A 22,524-nucleotide genomic window follows, 5' to 3' on the forward strand; every position below is an offset into this window, starting at 1 on the left:
TTTTCTATATATTTGTAAGTAGGTAATAAAGACAAAATTTTGGTGAAGCAATCTGGTGAATGTTAATCAATAAAAACTGGCTAAGTCTGTGTGACTCAATTCAGTGAAATCTGTCATTCAATAAACTAGCCCTTTGGAGAACGGTACATTGAATGAACAGGCATTTAGCAAACTGGTCTGCTTCTGCATGTGAATAAATCACTTCTCTTCTTAGTTTCTAACTCTGTAAAATAAGGAGGCTGGCACAATGAGCTAGCACCTCATACCTATTAGGATGACTACTGTCAAATAAACAGAAAATAACAAGTATTGGCAAGGATATGGAGAAATTGGAACCCTTGTGCACTGTTGGTGTGAATATAGAATGGTGCAGATGCTATGGAAAACATTTTGGCAGTTCATCCAAAAATTAAATACATATAAACCAGCAATCCCACTACTGGGCATATATCCAAAATAATTGAAAGTAGGGTTTCAAAGAGATATTTGGATACCCATGTTCATAGCAGCATAATTTACAACAGCCAAAAGGAAGAAACAACCCAAGGGTTTGTTGATGGATGAATGGATAAACAAAATATGGTCTATTCATACAACAGAGTATTATTCATCCTTAAAAAGGAAAGAAATTCTGATATATGCTACAACATGGATGAACCTTGAGGACATTATGCTAAGTGAACTAAGCCAGTCACAAAAAGACAAATACTGTATGATTCTACTTATATGAGATATCTAGAGTAGTCGAATTCATAGAGACAGAAAGTAGAATGGTGGTTGCCAGAGCTGGTGGGAGGAGACAATGGGAAGTTACTGTTTGATAGGTATAGAGGTTCGGTTTTCTAAAATGAAAAGAAATCAGTTCTCTCCACGTCAATCTATAGATTCAATGCAACTCTACTAAGACTTCCAATGAGATTTTATTTTTTACAAACTTGATAGACTGATTTTCAAGTTTCTCTTGAAGAATAAATGTCCAAGAAAAGCCACAAATATTTTGAACAAAGAGAGAGGACCTGTCTCAATAGATATCAAAACATATTATAAAGTGAAAGAAAAGTAAAGCAACATGATATTGGAGCTGAAATATATAGGTAAAACAACAAACAGAAAGAAACTTGAGGGACTTCCCTGGTGGTCCAGTGGGTAAGACTCCATGCTCCCAATGTAGGGGGCCCAGGTTCAATCCCTGGTCAGGGAACTAGATCCCACATACCGCAACTAAGATCTGCATGCTGCAACTAAGAAGTCTGCATGTCACAACTAAAGATCCTGCACACCTTAATAAATAAATAAATATTTTAAATAAATAAGTAAAATAAATAAAAAGCACTTGCCAAAAGGATTAGCCTTAAAAAAAAAAAGAGGGCTTCCCTGGTGGCGCAGTGGTTGAGGGTCCGCCTGCCGATGCAGGGGACACGGGTTCGTGCCCCAGTCCGGGAAGATCCCTCATGCCGCGGAGCGGCTGGGCCCGTGAGCCATGTCCGCTGAGCCTGCGCGTCCGGAGCCTGTGCTCCACAACGGGAGAGGCCACAACAGTGAGAGGCCCGCGTACCGCAAAAAAAAAACTTGACCATCCAGGAACCTACCCATGCATATACAAGAGTTTAGTATGTGGCATTTCCAAACAGTAGGAAAAGGAGACTTTTCAACATATGGCTAACCATTTGGAGGAAAAAAAATCAGGTCTGATATCTATCACATGCAATTTGCAAAAATAAACTCCAGATGGTTTAAAGGTATAAACTTTTTAAATTTATACTTAAAAAATAATAGAAGTACTAAAAGAAAATATAAGATGATTTTTTCATAATCTAGAAGTGAAGACCTTCTATATAAGATACAAAACACAGTTGTTATAAAGATTTGACAAATAAAAATTTTAAAACTCCATACGGCAACTATGAATAAAGTAAAAAGATAAGTGACAAACTAAGAGAAAATATATTAAATAATTCTGAAAACTTTGCATTAAATTGCAGTATGGAATTTGTAATCAGATTACCTAGATTTGACTAAGTCCTCCACCTTTTCCTCTTCCCTCCTGCCCTTTTTCTCTCCTTCATCATCTTTTCTTTTGTCTGTTTAGCTATTCATTTGTAGATGGACATTTGGGTTGCTTCCATCTTTTGACTACTAGTGCATAATGCTGCTATGAATATAAGTGCACAAATATTTTGTTCGTATTTTGAGGGGGGATCATTAGTTGTTTTTTTTTTAATTTAAAGAGTAACATACATAATCATCACCTAAATAAAAATATAAAATATTTTTTAAAAAAGAGTAACACACAAGATAACAACATAACAAAAATCAAATAGTGCAAACAAGTATAATGAAAAGTCTCTTTCTCACCCACGCCCGTTCCCTTCCCCAGAGGTAACAGCTATCATCAGAAATATTCTGTGCATATAGGTACATAGAAATATCCACTTTGCTTCTTTTCATTTAATAATATACTTTGCAGGGCTTCCCTGGTGGCACAGTGGTTGAGAGTCCGCCTGCCGATGCAGGGGACACGGGTTCGTGCCCCGGTCCGGGAGGATCCCACATGCCGCGGAGCGGCTGGGCCCGTGAGCCATGGCTGCTGAGCCTGCGCGTCCAGAGCCTGCGCTCCTCAACGGGAGAGGCCACAACTGTGAGAGGCCCGCGTACCACACACACACACACACACACACACACACACACAAAATAATAATAATAATATACTTTGCAAATTATTCTATTTCAGCACATATAGGTAAGTCCTACCTCATTTTCCCCTTTGATATATTTTGTTAGCTAGTCTACTACTGATAGGCACTTAGATTGTTGCAGTCTTTTATACAAGCTATATTTCAATGAATGTACTTGGTCCACCATCTTTGTTCATGTATGTGAGTATGAAAAACTCTTCGATATAGAATAGTTGGGACAAAGTAAATACACATTGAAGACACTGATAGCTATTGACAGACTGCTCATCTCAGCAATAGTGTTTAACAGCGCCTGTTCACTATACCTGGGCATTTTACATAACTATCTGAGCCTCAGTTTCTTTATCTTAAAATGAGGACTGAGGATTTTTTATCTTAAAAGGAGGATATTATCTACTTGTTGTGAGTTTCAAATGAGATAATGCATGTAAAGAGTCTGCTACACAGTTCATAAATGTAACAACAATAATAGTAATAACATTATCAATACCGGATAAATATTAGGAATATTGAGGAGTGCCTAGAATTTAATAAGAAAAAGATAAAAGTAGAAAATGGGTAAAAAATGTTAGGTCAATTTCCAAAAGAGGAAACATGCATAACCAATAAGTATATAAAAAGATGTTCGAAGTCATAACTAACTAAAGAATACAGATTAAAACAATGTAATACTCCTTTTTTGCCTATCATATTGGCAAATATTAAAAATATGGATAATACTCAGGGATGTTGAGGGTGGAGGGAGTAATCCTCACCCTTATACCATTGATGGAAGTGGAAACTGGCATAAGCATTGTGGGAGCAATCTGAGGTACTTGTCAAAAATTTAAATGCACAAAAATAACCTCAGCTTTTCTACTTTTAGGAATCTAGCCCATGTAAAGATTCAAATAACTGCTAAAGGATATATGTAAAAAGATGTTCACTACAGCATGATTTGTAATAGCAAAAAAAAGAGAGACAGACAGACAGACGCCCCTTCTTCAATAAAATATCTGGAAACACTCTAAATGTTCAGCAATATATGAATAGTTAAATACATTGCCATATACTGATAACGTAGAAAACAACAGCTATTGAAAAGAATGCATTAAATCTGCCTGTTTTTACATGGAAGGATATTCCTGATATATTATTGAATGAAAAAGCAGGAAAAATATGCCCAGCATATTATCAGTACAAATATATATTACACACACACTCACATGCATGCACATGCACAAACACACACACAGATATCTGTTTATTTGTGCACAGAAAAAAATTTAAAGTATACCAATATTATTTCTGTTACCTCATGGACTTGAGGAGGTAGGGAGAGGAAAGACTTTCACAGTGTATTTCATACATTTATGAATTGCTTGATTTGTTTTTTAAATACAATTACATCTATTACTCTTAGAATTAAAATTTTAACCTAATAGTTTTTCTAATTAGTAATATTACAAAGCATTATTAAGTCACAATAAATATTTATAGAGTGCCTACTACGTGTATAAAGCACCATTGTAGATGGTGATGAACAGAACTGACGTGCTTATCAGAATTTGTGTGTGTGTGACACAGAGAGAAAGAGACAGAGACAGAGGGAGAGACAGAGAGAGGGAAAGAAAACAAATAAGAAAAATGGAAAAAAATTATAGGTGATAAGAGTTATTGCCTAGAGGACTGCTTTAGATATAGGATAGTTGGGTCTCTTTTGAGGAAGTGACATCTGAACTGAAGTGTGAAAGTTAAGGAGCCAGTAATGTGGAAATCCAGGGTAACAGAGTTTTTTAAGGCAGAGAAAACAGCAAGTACAAATGTCCTCAGGTGGGAATGAACCTGGCATGTTCAAGAAAGAGAAAGAAGGCCAGTGGCTGGAGATTACCAACTAGGAAGAAGAGTAATATGAAATGATATCCGAAAGGAAAGCAGAGGCCAGCCAATCACATATAAGAGCAGGCTTATAATGTACCTTAATAGTTTTCCTAAGTAGTTTTAAATAGACTCCTTTTCTTCAATTTAACATTCCATGTTTCACATATTAGAGTAGTTATTTGTAACTTACTGAGGCAGCTATTCAAATCATGCTATGAGGCTGATGTGTCTAGATGAATAACTCAGCATGTGACCCTATTTGAAGTCCACCATCTGTATCCTTATGCAGACATATTTTTCTTTAGTCTTTGCATAAGTAGTAAAGCTTTTGGACTGGTTAAATGTTTTTGGTGTGTGTATACACACACACACACACACATACACACATCCTGGGGAAAAAACCAACTGCTGGGGGTTATTGATAGCAGTCTATAGAAAGTAAAGAGATCTAAGTAAGTGATGGTTCAGCTAGATAATATCTCCATACATGTCTTTAATCCTATATTTACAATTTCTTTGTGGTTTCTAGGTATATATTACATTTCATGGGAGAAATTATACACCATATCAATAGTTGAGAATCTGGTGCTCTGTAAATACCTGGGGGAACATCAAGCATTTATCATATTGGCCCTAAAAATTTAGGGGTATATTTATTTGCAAACTCTTCCTTTACAGATAATTCAAAGTAATGTTTAGCATGAAGCATAATAAATTCTGAATTTTTGTACTATAATATTTTATCCATTATGAATAATGTCCCTATATATGACATTTTTACCATCTAAGGCTCACAGAATGAAGAGAAGGCAAAATGTCGTTACATTTACCAATCATTTAGAACATCAAAAAAAATTTTTTTTATAGATCATTAGGATTTTATTCATCACATCTAGCTAGAAAGCAAATAATTCATCTACTGGTTATTGTTTTGGGGGAGAAAACTCCCTTTATTTAACTACAGAATGTAATCTCTAAGAATTTCCAAGCATTTCATAAATTTATGTCAGTAAGTAGACATGTAGATGTGGGAATATTATCAGATAATTCAAGATAATTCCAAAATTGCACCTCTGAACACTGACTCCTATTCACATGTTTTGGCTGTTTCTGTAATGGGTGGGGGAGGGGAATGGTCATTTTAGCCTGTCTGGTCTTGGGAGGTTATTGTTGGGAAGCACTGCAGTTTCAGCCTCATTGACTCTTATGAAGAACGGCTAGAATTAATGGGCTTGGGAGGGGGACAGGAAACCCAAGTTACAAAATATTTCAGGGTTTTTATGATAACAATCAGCACTTTAAAAAAAATTATTATCTTTTGGGGAACGTACACAAGAAAAAGAAATTTGTTTCATCTTTTCTGAAATTGCCTAGTTTTACAATATTGTTTCATCTCAACTTAGCAAGGAAATTCAAATGGCCAATAAATATACAAATAAAATACACTGTCAAAAACTTTAAAAAATTTAAAAATGCCCAAGGTTGGTAAAGGGAAACGAAAATCCTCATACATTATTGATGGTAGTATAAATTGTTACAAGCTTTCCAAAGGATAACTTGATAATATGTCACAAAAGCCTTAAAAGAAATTCATACTTTTGACCCAGCAATTCCATTTCAAGGAATTTATCCAAGGAATTATTCATAGATGTGTGCAATAATATAGATAAAAGGAGATTTATAACAGCATTGATTATAATAACTCCAAACTGTAAATAAATAACGAATAATAACTTATTTAAATAAATTATGGTACGTCAATAAAATAGAATATTATGCTGTCATTAAAAAAGCATGGTTGAAAATTATTTTAAAAACTTAAATAAAATCCTCTGATCAAAAACCTCCAATGGGGCTTCCCTGGTGGCGCAGTGGTTGAGACTCTGCCTGCCGATGCAGGGGACATGGGTTCGTGCCCCGGTCCGGGAGGATCCCACATGCCGCGGAGCGGCTGGGCCCGTGAGCCATGGCCGCTGAGCCTGCGCGTCCGGAGCCTGTGCTCCGCAACGGGAGAGGCCACAACAGTGAGAGGCCCGCGTACCGCAAAACAAAAAACCTCCAATGGCTTTGCAAGCCACTTGGAAAACAATCTAAAATCTTACCAAGTCCTATAAGGATTGGTTCTTGGCTCCCTCTCCAACCTCACAGAGGACAATTCTCCCTCATTCAACTCTTGCTCTTACTCAAGCATACCAAGGAGCTTCAGTTTCAAGACATCTGCACTTGCTGTCCCTCACCAGTCTGGAGCACTGGTCCCTTGGTCAGCTCTAGAGCCTACATTCTCACTTTTAGAGAGGACTTCCCATCAATCTACGTTCTCTTATATGCCTCGTTTTTGTTTTTCTTAAATCAATAATTATATTTTATTCCACGTTCACCATAAAATCCATATAAATGCTACAAAGATAGAGATGACATGTTAACCACATAGGAAGATAACATAAATTTGGAAAAATATATAAATTAGGAAAATATAAAATTAGAATTTAAAATTTTCTGGCCAGGCAGAAACTTGAGATAATTTTTAACAGTAAAATTTAATGGAAATAATTATCTATTTGGAATATATATGCCTTGTTTTTCTTCACTGCACTCATCACCACCTGATGTATTATTATGCAGTTATTTCCTAGTCTGTCTCCCTCCACTATAATTTAAATTCAATGAGAGCAAGGACTTTATTTTATATCCTGCTGTATCTCTGGTGCCTAGAACAGTGCCTGGCTAAAAGTAGGCATTCAGGAAATATATTGAATGAATTTGCTGAATGAATGAATGACATGGAAAAAATGATCTTTATATACTAAGTAAAAAAAAGAGATGCAAGACAATATATATGGTATGATTTCATTCTCTACATACCCACCAAAGAATAGGAAAAAAAGGCAAGAAAGATGTCAATCAAAATGTTAGCAGTGGTTTATAGGTAATTTTTATATTTGCTTTTCTATTTTGTAAAGTTTCTGCAACAGACAAGTATTATTTGCATACTCAAGAAAAAGAGTGTATGTTTTTTTAAGTAATAAATAACAACCTACCAGTCCATTTAAGTTCTTTATGTTGTTTCTTCCTAAAGACAATATTCTCAAGTTTTCTGTAGAGGAAAGAAAACAATTTTGGTTTATTAGAATCATATTACACAATTGTTATAAATCTAATATAATAAAGCTTTAATACATTTATATAGGGACTTCTCTGGTGGTGCAGTAGTTAAGAATACACCAGCCAACGCAGGGGACACGGGTTCAAGTCCTGGTCCAGGAAGATCCCACATGCCACAAAGCAACTAAGCCCATGTGCCACAACTACTGAGCCTGCACTCTAGAGACCTTAAGCCACAACTACTGAGCCCGTGTGCCACAACTACTGAAGTCTTGTGCCTAGAGTTCGTGCTCCACAGCAAGAGAAGCCGCCGCATTGAGAAGCCCACGCATTGCAGCCAAAAAGTAGCCCCGCTCACTGCAACTAGAGAAAGCCCATGTGCAGAAACAAAGACCCAATGCAGCCAAAAAGTTAAAAAAAAAATTTTTTTTAATTAAAAATACATTTATATAATAAATATTCTTATATAATAAAAAAAGGCTGTATTAATAAAAAATGGTAATCAAGTAAGAAATAACATAGATATATCATTAAGGTAAACACTACAATTGCACATCATGTCAGTGTTAAATTTTAAATGGTTAGCTATTTGAAATGCATGGTTTTAATACTACAAGGATAAAATAAGAGTAAAGAATATTTGAACTTTAAGTTTGGGAGCATATATATTTCAAACCTCTTAAAATATGAGGACTTACACTAGAAAATAGAAAATATATTTGGTCCACCTTGCTCCACAAAGGATTAGAAGTGAAATCAAATGAATCAGTATTTTAAAAATCTTTTGCTTTCATTTTTTTAAATAATTAGATTGTGATTGGTTAAAAAATGTCTATTTTTATTTTTTAAAAGAATGTTTCTATTTTTATATATATAGGCTATTTCTGGAAGAGAAAAGTAGAAACAGTGGTTGGTTTGGGGGAGGAACTGAGAGTCAGTCTATGGTCAGAGGAAGATATTTTTATTTTTATTTATTTATTTATTTATTTATTAAATATTTATTTACTTATTTATTTTTGGCTGCAACGGGTCTTAGTTGCAGTATGCGGGATCTTCATTGCGGCATGAGGGATCTTTTTTTCTTTTTTTTTTGCGGTTCGCAGGCCTCTCACTGTTGTGGCCTCTCCCGTTGCGGAGCACAGGCTCCGGACGCGCAGGCTCAGCGGCCATGGCTCACGGGCCCAGCCGCTCCGCGGCATGTGGGATCTTCCCGGACCAGGGCACGAACCCATGTCCCCTGCATCGGCAGGCGGACTCTCAACCACTGCGCCACCAGGGAAGCCCATGAGGGATCTTTAGTTGAGGCATGTGGGCTTCTTAGTTGTGGCATGAGAACTCTTAGTTGCTGCATGCAAACTCTTAACTGCAGCATGCATACGGGATCTAGTTCCCTGACCAGGGATCGAATCCAGGCCCCCTGTATTGGGAGCGTGGAGTCTTACCCACTGGACCACCAGGGAAGTCCCTGGAGGAAGACATTTTTAACTGTACCCTCTTCTGAACTATGTGCATAAAGCCATGTACATACATTATTTTTCAAAATTAAAATAAAAGATTTCTAGTAAAACACAGGAAACCTCACTTTTGTCCTAAAAATCTACTGTGATTACTTATGCATAAGTTATACATTTAATTTTCACAACTTAAACTTCTATAACTATGCTGTCCAGTATGGTAGTTACTAACCACATGTGGCTATTCAATTTAATTAAAATTAAATACGATAAAAAAATTCAGTTTCTCTGTCACATTAATCACATTTCAAGAGCTTAATAGCTACATATGGCTAGTGGCAACTATATTGGTACAGTGCAGATAATTCTATTGGATGGCACTGTTCTATAACATCCATAGATCAATGGTTAAGAGCACAAATCCATAACTGAGTTCCAATCCTAACTCTCTAGGGAAGTAACCAAACCTCTTAGAATCTCAGTTTTCTCATATGTAAAATGAGGAAGTATAGGATCTACCTTATAAGAGTATAAGGATTAAATGAGAGAGTTGTCTAAAATATTCAGCACAAGGCCTAATCCATGGTAAGTACAAATAAATGATGTATGTGTGTGTGTGTATCAGGCATATATAGCGAGAGAGGAGTCAAGAAATTACCAAGGAGTTTGGCCTGAGCAACTAGAAGAATGCAGTTGTCACTATCTGAGACAGACACACAAGAAGTTGGGTTAACTAGGGCTGGGGAAGGACATCAGGACTCAGTATTGGACATGTTAAGTATGAGATGTCCAGTAGACATCCAATGGAAATGTCGGGCAACTGAATGTGTGAATCTGGAGTTCAGAGGAGATGTATGGACTAGAGATATAAATTTTGGAGCCATCAGCATGTAGATGGTAAAGCCATGATCTGGATGAGATAATCTAGGGAGTAGGTGAAGACAGAAAAGAGAAGAGATCCAAGAACTGAGTCCCCAGATACTCCAACATTTAAAATTTGAGGACATGAGACTGGGAAGAAGTAACCAAAAAGGCAGGAGAAACTCAGAAGGGTACAGTGTCCTAGAAATCCAATATTGAAATTGCTTCAGAGAGAAAAGAAATCATCCATGTCAAAATACACTTAGGTCAACTAAGTTAAGAACTGATCCCAGAAATTAGAGATAACAGATATATACAAATCTTTTAAAGATAGTATCTAACTTAAATATATACAACTCCTTTTTTAAAAAATGCACATGAAAATGGCAATGAAAGTCTAAAGAGATCTTATTGCTGTATGGGGAAGTAAATTATGATATCAAACTTAATAGATTAACTCTTCTAACATTACAGAATTATATATTTTCCATATTTTATATGTTGCATAAGTAGAGAGCACCACTAGAAGGAAAACACTGTTTTTTTCTTCTTAGGTCCTGATGAAATCAAAACAATATCTTAAAGTTTTAGTAAACTAAAGGAGTATACTTTTTACCAAGAAACTTTACTTTCTAATCTTTAATATGAGAGTATTAGTATTCACATTGTACAGCTTTTTAGTCACAGTTTTGAACATAGTCATGTCATACAGCTTTCTAGTCACAGTTTTGAAACAATATATATTGCTGTTAGAGTTATTCTGCCTTATAACCCTGCTGTTAAATAGGAATACCTACTTATTTCAGATCCTCTTATCACAGTGTAGTAGGTAAGACTATAGTGCTCATGAAAGGAAAGGGGTGGGAGGCAAGCTAGCGTCATATATTCAATCTTTTGCATGAATCAGTTGGCTTCATAGTCACAGACAAAGTGTATTCTCTCCATAGACTGCAGAAATACCATTTGTTATAAGCAGAACTAAACTGAGATGCATCAAATATAGCAAATACATGGTACAAATGCCTATTCTCTCTCATTCCATGCCTACATCAGATATCAATAATTGATCAAGGTACTCTTTTCCACTGAATTTTTGGAACTCTTCTTCATATGACTTTCCTGAGAGTCACTACTAATTGACCAAAGAGAATATGAGTTCAAACCCATTACCAGCCTTATATAGGTTTTTCATATTTTCATTTTCATATTGTCACAGTCATTATGAAAGAAAAGCATGTTATCCATACTGATAAATAATGTTATCAATTTAGTCTCCTTTAAGCAAGTTATTTCAAATACAGACAAAGAATAGGGAATAAAATGAAACATAAATTGTTTAATGAGTCAGTGAAAAATGGAATAGACTGAATCATCTTATATACAACTCTAATAGTAAACACTTCCTCTCCAGCACTATATAAATACTGAGTGCAACTTTGAGTACAGTACTGGGGGGAATGGAGATTTGGAATAGAAGATAGATTAATAAGATGTGATGTTTGCCCTAAAGGAGCTCATTATCTGAAGAGACAGAACATATTCCTCACTAACTATAATAACAGCTAATATTTCTTGAGCATTTATATGCACTAGGCACTATTCTAAGAACTTTATGCACACCACTCATTTAATCTTTACAATAACTATATGAAGTAAGTAATTATTATTATAATCTAAGGTAGACTGTTATAAATGTTCCCAAGAAAGAGTAATTATTATGATGATGGAGATTAAAGAAGTCTTCAGAGGTCTCCCTCTAAATGACATTTAAACTTGGCATTCTTAATCTTGTTTCTTGTAGGGTTTTCCTGCTAGAGGAAGGGGCTGTTCTCAATGAAAAGCACTGCACTATCAAGTGCACAAAGTCATAAAAAAAGAATTATATGTTTGGGTGTGAAGAGGATGTCACAAGCTTTTAGATGACCCTGAATGCAACCTTAAGGCATCTGGTCTTTACTAGGCAAAGGGGAGGCATTAAAGATCTCTGATCTGGAGGAATGATAATGAGAACAATATTTTTAAAAAGAAAACTCTGGTGTCAGTGCTGAAGGTCAATGGAAGAACAGAAAGATAGGAGACAAGGAGATCAATTGGGAGGCTATAACAGAAGTTGTAAGGCAGTGTTTTTTCAAACTGTGGGTCATGTGAAATCAACTTAGTGGGTTGTGACAAGCATTTAAAAAACAATGAAATCACGCTAAAAAAATTTATACTGGAACCTATGCTATAAGGGTAACTATTGTTTTACAAATTTTAATCCAGTTCATATGCATATGCTATATTTGCTATGTGTATTCATACGAATATATATATACTGAGTCGTTAATTCAAAGGTATTTCTTACTGTGGGAAGTGGTAAAAAACATTTGAAAAATATGACCTAAGGGGGAGATGATGAGGGTCTAAATTAAAGCTGTAGCTCCTGGAAATGGAAAAGCAACAAATTATTTGAGAGTTCTTTCGAAGAATAGAGTTAACAGGACTTACTGATGAACTTGCATGTAGGGCTTGAGGGAAGTAAAGGGAAATATGATACACTAAATAATGGCTCACCAAAAGATACCTATATCCTAATCCCTGGAACCTGTGAATGTTACTATATATGGGGAAAAAGTACTTTGCAGATATGATTAAGTTAGGGATCTTAAGATGGGGAGAGTATCCTTGATTACCCAGGTGTTCCCTAAATGCAATCACATGTATCCTCATAAGAGGGTGACAGAGAAAGATATGACAGAGACAAAAGAGGAGAAGGCAATATGACGACAGAGGCAGATATTGGAGTGACACAGTCACAAGCCAAGGAATCTGGCAGCCATCAGAATCTAGAAAAGGTAAGGAAAAAATTCTCCCCTGAAGCCTCTAGAGAAGGTGTGGCCCTCTTGATTTTGGCCCAGTGAAACTGATTTCAGACTTCTGGCCTCTAGAACAGGGAGGGAATACATTTCTGCAGTTTTAAGCCACCAAGTTTCTGCAGCCACAGGCAACTAGCACAAGGAGCCTTGGCAACTGGGAAGATGTCGATGTCATTAACAAAGACAAGGAGCATAGGAAAAACAGGGATGGTGAAGAATAAAATTTTAAATATAATAAGTATGAAACACAAGATAAATCTGAACAAAAAAATATAAAAAACCTCATTTTCTATTTAAGATATTTCAATTCTAACACTACAAAAACTTTATAATGTCTTTAAACTGTTCCGGTTTCATGTTATCTCTACTTTTCTTTGGATAATTAAATAAGACACATGGTTTACATATTCTTTCTGACATCCGACAATTACTGCGGTTAAAACAGGTGCCAGCTTCTAGGATTATGTAGTGCCTCTGGAATGTTTATTCCAAATAACTACAAAATCCAAGAACCATCTGTTACTGTGGATCACTTACTTAAGCCATTCAGGTTTGCAATTTTTTCAATGCAGTTTGTAGACAGTGAAAGCTTCCTAAAAAAAAAAAAAAAAAGGAACACTTGAATTAATAAGAAAAAAATGTTAATGGTATATCAGAAATTATTCCTCAAGTGTCCACAGAAGATGATATTTAAGTCACATTTCCTTTTACACTGAATCCTTTTTTCCCTCTCAGACATGACATGTATTCCTTCATTTTGAAATCTTCATACTTTTTCCCTGATTACAAAAGTTAATATACACTATTGTATAAAATCAAAGAAACCTTTTTGAGGGTAATTTGGTGTTATCTATTAAATTTTTAAATGCATGTATTCTTTGACCCAGTAATTCATTTCTAGGAATATGTCCTATTGAAATACTAATACAAATGCCAAAAAATATATGAATTAGATTATTTACTGTATTATTGTAATAGCAAAAAAGTGGGAAAAAATTTATAAATACCCATCAGCTGAGGAATACAGATAATGAAATACTATCTGCCTCTAAAGCAAACAATACTGGGCTATACATACCAACTTGGGAAAATGTCCATGATATGTGTATAACAAAAAGTTATGTAATCCTAACCACCCCACACATTCCCCCAGAGATAATGACTTTTAATAGTTCGTATATATTTTTCTAGATTTTTTTCCTATACATACTTTAATTGTATAAAAACAAATTTTTAAAGGGAGCATAATTACACGTTATTAATCTTTCTTTCTTGACAAAAATGTTTAATGTCTTAGTAAATATCATGCAAAGAATATAACAAAGGCTAATTTTATTGAACGCTTTATGTGTGCCTAGTATTCTTCTAAGTATTTTGCATGTATTAACTATTTTAACCATCAGAACAATCCTATGAAATAAGTATTATTATCCAAATTTTACAAATGAGGAAACTGAGGCACAAAGATGTTAAGCAATTTGCCTGATATTATACAACCAGAAAGTAGCACAGGCAAATTTAAGACGCCAAAAAACTGACTCTAGAACATATGATCTTATCCTTCTGATTTGACCTGAAGAGGAATTCTTCTTTTTTTTTTGCTTGAAACACTAAAAGCAATTACTATACACTGTAAATTACTGGTCAAATCTGTGTATTTTCTAGTCATTCCCCATTCTCAAGAACAACCAGTTAAAGTGAAAAATGGACTGGAAAATCTGGGACTACAGTTGGGGAATGTTTCTTTAATTGTTGTTTAGGCAACCTGCTTAAAGAGTGTCAGCAAAAATATGAACAGGGTGACTCTTTCTAAGCAGTTTCCAAGGTACTTTGGTATGGGGTACAGAACCTTCTCAAATGCTTGCCTTTGAAATGGCTTTATGATAAAAAGATATTTGACGACTTTGGAATAATTCTCTTTGAAATCATGATTTTTGAAGCCAAAAACACATCTAAGGTGGGTTTTTATGTAATACATTGTGTTCTCATCACAAAGGAGAAGTTGCATACAATAACTAAATACGTTTGCTTTTCCCTTTAATTCCAAAGACAGATATTAGTCTAATGCATGAGTTCACAAATATGCATCTAAGAGTCATTCAGATTGCTTATTATAAATACAGATACCTAGTTTCATCAGTAGATTCTGTTTCTATAAATTTGGAGTGGGACAAGGAGATTCTTATATAGGTAGTCAGGGGACCACAGTTAGAAAAACACAGGATGAAGAAATCAGAAAAAACCCCAAGTGATTCTGTAACATTCTACACCCCTGACAAGACACTGCAGCCTGAGAGCACGGTTACAAGGTGTCATGGTATATAATTGCCTCAAATTAGCCACAGAACCCTGCTAAAAAGTGTGTATTTAGAAAATAAGTTAAAAGGAATAAATATAGATCTGATACTTAAAGCTTGGATAAATAGGATTACAAATAAATGTAACTTGATCCCAATTAGGAAAAAAAAATTAGAAGGCTCTATATCAAAATGCTGAGACTTCCCTGGCAGTCCAATGGCTAAGACTCTGCGCTTCCATTGCAGGGGGCAGTGAGATCCCTGATCCCTGGTCGGGGAACTAAGATCCCACATGCCCTGCGGTGCAGCCAAAAAGTTAAAAAAATAATAAAATAAAATAAAAAACAAAATGCTAACACTGGTTCTCAAAAGGTGTGCAATTTTGGTTGATATTATTTCCCTTTCTTTGTGCTTTTAATATTTTCTAGTGGTTTTTTTAAATTATTTTGTGTCCCTCATGACTTTTAAAGAGGGCTCTTTTTTTTTTTTTTTTTTTTTGGCTGCGTTGGGTCTTCGTTGCTGTGCGCGGACTTTCTCTAGTTGTGGTGAGTGGGGGCTACTCTTCATTGCGCTGTGCGGGCTTCTCATTGCAGTGGCTTCTCTTGTTGCGGAGCACAGGCTCTAGGCACGTGGGCTTCAGTAGTTGTGGCACGTGGGCTCAGTAGTTGTGGCTCGTGGGTTCTAGAGCACAGGCTCAGTAGTTGTGGCGCACGGGCTTAGTTGCTCCGCAGCATGTGGGATCTTCCCAGACCAGGGATCAAATCTGTGTCCCCTGCATTGGCAGGCAGATTCTTAACCACTGTGCCACCAGGGAAGCCCTTCTAGGTGCTTTACAATGTATTTTCATAGTTTGAAAAGTATTTTTTAAAGCAGTATCTCTATGCCTCTGAGTAAGTACAGTATTGACTTTGGTGGATAATCTTACAAGAGGAAGTACTAGATTTTATGACAGAGAAAGTTTAATTGTGTTATTTAGCTTCTCCTAAGAGACAAGGAAATTTCTATTCTCCAGGCATATTGTAAAAATTATACTGTAAAAAAATACAGGGGCTTCCCTGGTGGCGCAGTGGTTGAGAGTCTGCCTGCCGATGCAGGGGACACTGGTTCGTGCCCTGGTCTGGGAGGATCCCACAGGCTGCGGAGCAGCTGGGCCCGTGAGCCATGGCCGCTGAGCCTGCGCGTCCGGAGCCTGTGCTCTGCAACGGGAGGGGCCACAACAGTGAGAGGCCCGAGTACCGCAAAAAAAAAAAAAAAAAAAAAAATACAGTACAGGATTATTCAGGATTACTCTATTAATAATCCTAGAAACCAATAATCTTTTATGTTTGGCTTTGCCAAAGTGAGAATCAGAAAAAGAAAGAAAGAAGGGAGGGAGGGAGGGAGGGAGGAAAGAAGGAAGGAAGGAAGGAAGGAAGGAAGGGAAAAAATAAATATATTTTTCTAGTTTGTGTATTTAGAAAAGGAAGTGAAACTTAACAGCAATACTAGAAAGGACGAAAAAAGACAAGAGAACTTACTCGCAATTAACAAGCATGGACAAGGACGCATCCATCTTCTCTATAGGGGGAATCTGGGCATACAGCTTTATCTCTCTGGCTTCGGATGGTTTCTGACTGGTTTTCTCTTCCTATGTTAAAAATTAATTTGGAAGAAAATAATCCAAATGTGGAACTAAAAAAGGCCAAAATTTCTCAAGGCTTTTCAATGTTTATTTCAAAACAATTATTAAAATTCAATAATTCTGTACATTCCTGACAGTTTACTTATTGACAACATTTACTTACTGAACTTGATAACTAGCCTTATACATGGCTGATTCAGATAATTCACTGTTAGGTCTCAACCAAATGGAAAAGAGGAGGAAAGAAAATAACTTTTATTTCCATAATTTAAAAAATCCTTTTAGAGCCTATCAATTAATAAACAAAACACAACAACAAAAACATTTTCCTGAGAAGAATTCCTTGTCCCTAAACAAACTTTTCCTAAGTATCAGATTCAGACCTATAAGATCAACTCTTTCTGTCATCTCATCTTTCTGTTCCTACATACAATTTAGTCAGAGCTAGAACCACCAAATACCAAGAATTTGGGAAGATTTTCTCTTTATGACAGAGCTGAGGTCAAATTTATTTGCTCTACAATAATTTACTACTAAATTCTACCCTAGAGTTTAATTTCAGTACTAAGTATGCAGTTTAAATTTTAATTACCAGTATATGCTGCCTAATAATAGTTTCTAAGTACCTCAATACTTAGAGTTAGCTCTCTCTCTCCAACAAAACAAGAAGATCCTACAGCTCAGGGACCATTTTCTTGCTTTCCTATATTTTCTATAACCTGATATTAGACACAAAAGAAGCTTGTATTTAAAAAATCAAATCACAACACATCAATAACAGAAAATATATAATCAGTTGAAAGAGATCTAATACACATTCACTCAGTATTTTTTTTGTGCCATGTATTTATAGGTTAGGAGATGAGAGACTGACACCAAGTAGATCCTTAATAAATGTTGGGTTAATGAGTGCAAGAATGAGCATAATGTCTTCAAATAATCTTAAAGTCAAAGATTTATGGCCATAATGTAATCTAGAAATAGAACCTACAAACCAAACCAAAAAACCAACCACTTGTTATTATAAATAAATAAAATAAAATCCTAAAATCTGATTGAAGGAAATCAAATCTAATACTAAGCCTACTCCACACTTTTTTATTAAACAAAACAGATCTTTCACTAAGCAGAAAAAATTTTTTTAATGTAATTAGAGTACAAAGAAGTTTATAAGCACTAAAACAAAAATTCAAATATTTCATTATCCTACCCTTTTGTCTATTTTCCCTAGACACCAAGTTTCTTGAAAGAGTTTTTATTTAAAGCCCAGCTACAAAAGCAAAAGATACATTATTATACAAAAAAACAACTGATAACATAGTCAAATATGTTATCACTGGGCATAGCAATTGAGGAGCCATCTCTATACTCTATGGAAATTCTATCTATAATGCTGAAATACAACTGTTAAAACTTTATAGAATGTTATATTCAAAATATTTGTTTATATTTAATGCATTTTTTACAATGCAGTTTCCTCTCTAATATTACTATATGCTTTTAAAAATGTATTTTGTGTATGTATTATGTATTTTTTCCAGATATAATGATATATAGCACTGAATAAGTTTAATATATACAGCATAACAATTTGACTTACAAAATCATGAAATGATTACCACAATAAGTTTAGTGAACATCCATCATCTCATACAGATACAAAATAAAAGAAAAAGAAAAAAATTTTTCCTTGTGATGAGAACTCAGGATTTACTCTCTGAACTTTCATATATAACATACAGCAGTGTTAATTATATTAATCATGTTGTACATTACATCCCTAGTACTTATTTACCTTGTAACTGGAAGCCTGTACCTATTGACCATCTTCATCCAATTCCCCCTACCCCTACTCCTTGGCTCTGGTTACCACAAATCTGATGCCTTTTTCTATGAATTTGTTTGTTTGTTGAAATATAATTGACCTATAATACTATGTTAATTCCCAGTGTACAACATAGTGATTCAATATTTCTATACATTACAAAATGATCACTATTTTTTACAGATTTATTGAGATATAACTGACATATAACACTGTTTATGTTTAAGGTATACCATGTGATGCTTTGATACATATATACATTGCAAAATGATTACCAGAAAAAGGTTAGTTAACACATCCAGCACCTCATATAATAATTTTTTTGTGTGCTGAGAACATTTACGATCTACTCTCCAGACTTCTCTGGTGACACAGTGGTTAAGAATCTGCCTGTCAATGCAGGGGACATGGGTCCGAGCCCTGGTCCGGGAAGATCCCACATGTCGTGGAGCAACTAAGCAACTAAGCCCGTGCGCCACAACTACTTAGCCTGTGCTCTAGAGCCTACAAGCCACAACTACTGAAGCCCACGTGGCTAGAGCCCATGCTCCACAGCAAGAGAAGCCACCGCAATGAGAAACCAGAGCACCACAATGAAGAGTAGCCCCCGCTGGCTGCAACTAGAAAAAGCTGGCGTGCAGCAACAAAGACCTGACTCAGCCAAAAATAAATTTATTTTTTAAAAAAATCTACTCTCTTAGCAACTTTCAAGTACATAATACAGTATTATTAAATATGCTGTACATTAGATCCCCAGAACTTATTGATCTTATAACTGGAAGTTTATACCCTTTGACCAACTTCTCCCCATTTCCTCCACTCAACTCTGGCCATCACCATTCTAATCTGTTTCTATGAGTTCAGCTTTTTTAGATTCCACATGTAAGTGAGATCATACAGTATTTGTCTTTAGCTACCTGACTTATGTCATTTAGCATAACGCACTCAAGGTCCTTCCATGTCGCAAATGGCAGGATTTCCTTCTTTTTATGGCTGAATAATATTCCATTGTATACAAATATACATTTTCTTCATCCATTCATCCACTGATGGGCATTTAGGTTGTTTTCATGTCTTGGCTATTGTGAATAATGCTGCAATGAACATGGGGATACAGGTATCTCTTTGAGATAGTGATTTCATTTCCTTCAGATATATATGCAGAAGTGGGACTGCTGGATCACATGGTAGATCTACTTTTAATTTTTTTTTTTTTTTTTTTTTTTTGTGGTACGCGGGCCTCTCACTGTTGTGGCCTCTCCTGTTGCGGAGCACAGGCTCCAGACGCGCAGGCTCAGCGGCCATGGCTCACGGGCCCAGCCGCTCCGCGGCATGTGGGATCTTCCCGAACCGGGGCATGAACCCGTGTCCCCTGCATCGGCAGGCGGACTCTCAACCATTGCGCCACCAGGGAAGCCCGGTCAGATTTTTTTAATTGAAATTTTTATTGAGACACTTGAAAATTCATGTGCAGTTATAAAAAATAATACAGAGAGATCCCTTATACACTTTGCCCAGTTTCCCCCAATGGTAACATTTTTCAAAACTATAGTATAATATCACAACCAGGATATTGATATTGATGCAATCCACTGATTTTAATCAGATTTTCCCAATTTTATTTGTACTCACTTGTACATACGAATGTGAATGTGTTTGCATGTGTGTATTAAGTTCTATACAATTTTATCACCTGTGTAGGCTCATGTATCCACTAACACCATCAAGATAGCTAAACAGTTCCAATACCACAAAGATCCCTTGTATTGAATGGTCATATTTAAATAATTATCAAAAAATTCTCTTTATGTAGTTTCTAGAAGAAGTATAAACTTATGAACTCACCCATCTGGCTAGGGCTTCTTTGATTGTTGTTGCTTTTGCCTTAAAAAGAGAAGAAAAAACAAAGCTGTCTTTATTGGTGTGATTTGTTGACTCAATTTTCATGCAATAATTATTAGCCCTGGCATCTACCGTTAAAAAGATTAACTTCTTTTTTTGAGACTTTATATGCAAAGAGAGTGTTTTAATTTCCTGAAATCAGAAATACTCATTTAAATATCTCTCAGAGAAATTAAGGAAATCGTGATGTAATGTCAGATACTTCACTCCCACTTGGTTTACAAAAAAGATATAACTTTCAACACTGATATTAAAATATATCTTATTTCATTGATTCTAAGATTTATATCTTCTTTTATATTTTAATATCTTTGAAATTTGGATACATCTTACAACCAGGAACAATTTATAATTGCTGCAGCCAGGTAGCACTGATGAAGTTTTAGAAAAATACTAACCATCTTGGACTTCCTTAGTAGTGCAGTGGTTAAGAATCCGCCTGCCAATGCAAGGGAAACGGGTTTGAGCCCTGGTCCGGGAAGATCCCACATGCCGCGGAGCAACTAAGCCTGTGTGCCACAACTACTGAGCCTGCGCTCTAAAACCTGCGAGCCACAACTACTGAAGCCCACGCACCTAGAGCCCGTGCTCCACAACAAGGGAGGCCACTGCAATGAGAAGCCCGCGTACCGCAATAAAGAGTAGTCCCTGCTCGCCGCAACTAGAAAGCCCACACACAGCAACGAAGACCCAACGCAGCCAAAAATAAATTAATTAATTAAGTTTTAAAAATTAACCTTCTTATTTAATATACATACTATATGCATTTTAATGTTTATCAAAGGATAACATATGATAAAAATCTATATGCCTAAATACATTTAAAAATAACTGTCAATAAGTACAAAATAAAAATTCTAAATGATAGGAAATTATGTCATAGTTTAATTCTAACTTCTTATTTTTCTTTCTTAGTAGAACTAAAAATAATGTCGCACCTTATAATCAATAGTATCTTAGATTCAATTTATATGATATTAAATATTTTAAAGGTAAGAAAAGGAAGACATTCTTTGACTCATTGCTGGAGCTCATTAAAAAAAAGAGAGAGCCCTAAACAATAACAAAAGGAATTATGTCTATGAAATAAAGATACACTAATAAATAACACTTGAGTTAAAAATAAAATTATAAATTTAAGTAAAATAATAAAATTAAAGACAAAGAATGTCAATATTTGAGGAATATAACAATTAAAAGCAAACTTATGCTTCAAATACATTAATTTAAAAATGAGAGGGACTTCCCTGGTGGCGCAGTGGTTAAGAATCCACGTGCCAATGCAGGGGACACGAGTTCGAGCCCTGGTCCAGGAAGATCCCACATGCTGGGGAGCAACTGAGCCCATGCTCCACAACTACTGAGCCTGTGCTCTAGAGCCCGCGGGCCACAACTACTGAAGCCTACGTGCCTAGAGCCCATGCTCCGCAACAAGAGAAGCCACCGCAATAAGAAGTCTGTGCAGCACAACAAAGAGTAGCCCCTACTCGCCGCAACTAGAGAAAGCCTGCACACAGCAATGAAGACCCAACGCAGCCAAAAATAAATAAATAAAATAAAATAAAAATAAGAACAGGGAACTATATTCAATACCCTGTGATAACCCATAATGGAAAAGAATATGAAAAAGAATGTATATATATATATGTATATATATATACACACATATATATATAACTGAATCACTTTGCTGTATGGCAGAAGTAAACACAACATTGTAAATCAACTGTACTTGAATAAAATAAATTTTAAAAATATAAGAGAGAACAAGAGATGGAAAACAAATAAGTTAAGCATTCAAAATGTTTGAAAAGGTACATCATGAAGGCAGAAAGTAATACAAAGGAAGAAATCAATGAAAAACAGAATGAGAGGAAAAAAGATTAACAAAACTAAAAGTGGGTTCTGAAGTCTCGGGCAAGCTCAACTGAGCTAAAAAGAGAGATATACAAATTTAAAATATAGAATAAATAAGGGGAAGTAACACAGATATCACAGAGATTTTATTTATTTATTTATTTTTGACTGCATTGGGTCTTCATTGCTGCACG

The 22,524-nt window shown here is 35.5% G+C and overlaps 1 protein-coding gene across 3 annotated transcripts in view; it reads right to left on the reverse strand.

Annotated features, from left to right (window-relative positions):
- Window positions 1-22,524, reverse strand: part of DNAL1 (dynein axonemal light chain 1) — a 49,447-nt gene that overhangs the window by 12,754 nt on the left and 14,169 nt on the right. For 2 of the 3 annotated variants that reach the window (XM_079909065.1, XM_079909063.1), the window contains 4 exons: window positions 20,417-20,455; window positions 16,643-16,752; window positions 13,366-13,421; window positions 7,595-7,650 (listed from right to left, as the gene is read on the reverse strand). In XM_079909065.1, the coding sequence (XP_079765191.1) occupies window positions 7,595-7,650; window positions 13,366-13,421; window positions 16,643-16,677 (147 nt within the window). In that variant the 5' untranslated portion in view covers window positions 16,678-16,752; window positions 20,417-20,455. Of the gene's footprint in view, window positions 1-7,594; window positions 7,651-13,365; window positions 13,422-16,642; window positions 16,753-20,416; window positions 20,456-20,871; window positions 20,908-22,524 lie in introns of those variants that run through there. The other variant, XM_079909064.1, reaches the window with a different exon arrangement.

The sequence above is a fragment of the Stenella coeruleoalba genome (assembly GCF_951394435.1).
Source record: "Stenella coeruleoalba genome assembly, chromosome: 2".
Taxonomy (NCBI): domain Eukaryota; kingdom Metazoa; phylum Chordata; class Mammalia; order Artiodactyla; family Delphinidae; genus Stenella; species Stenella coeruleoalba.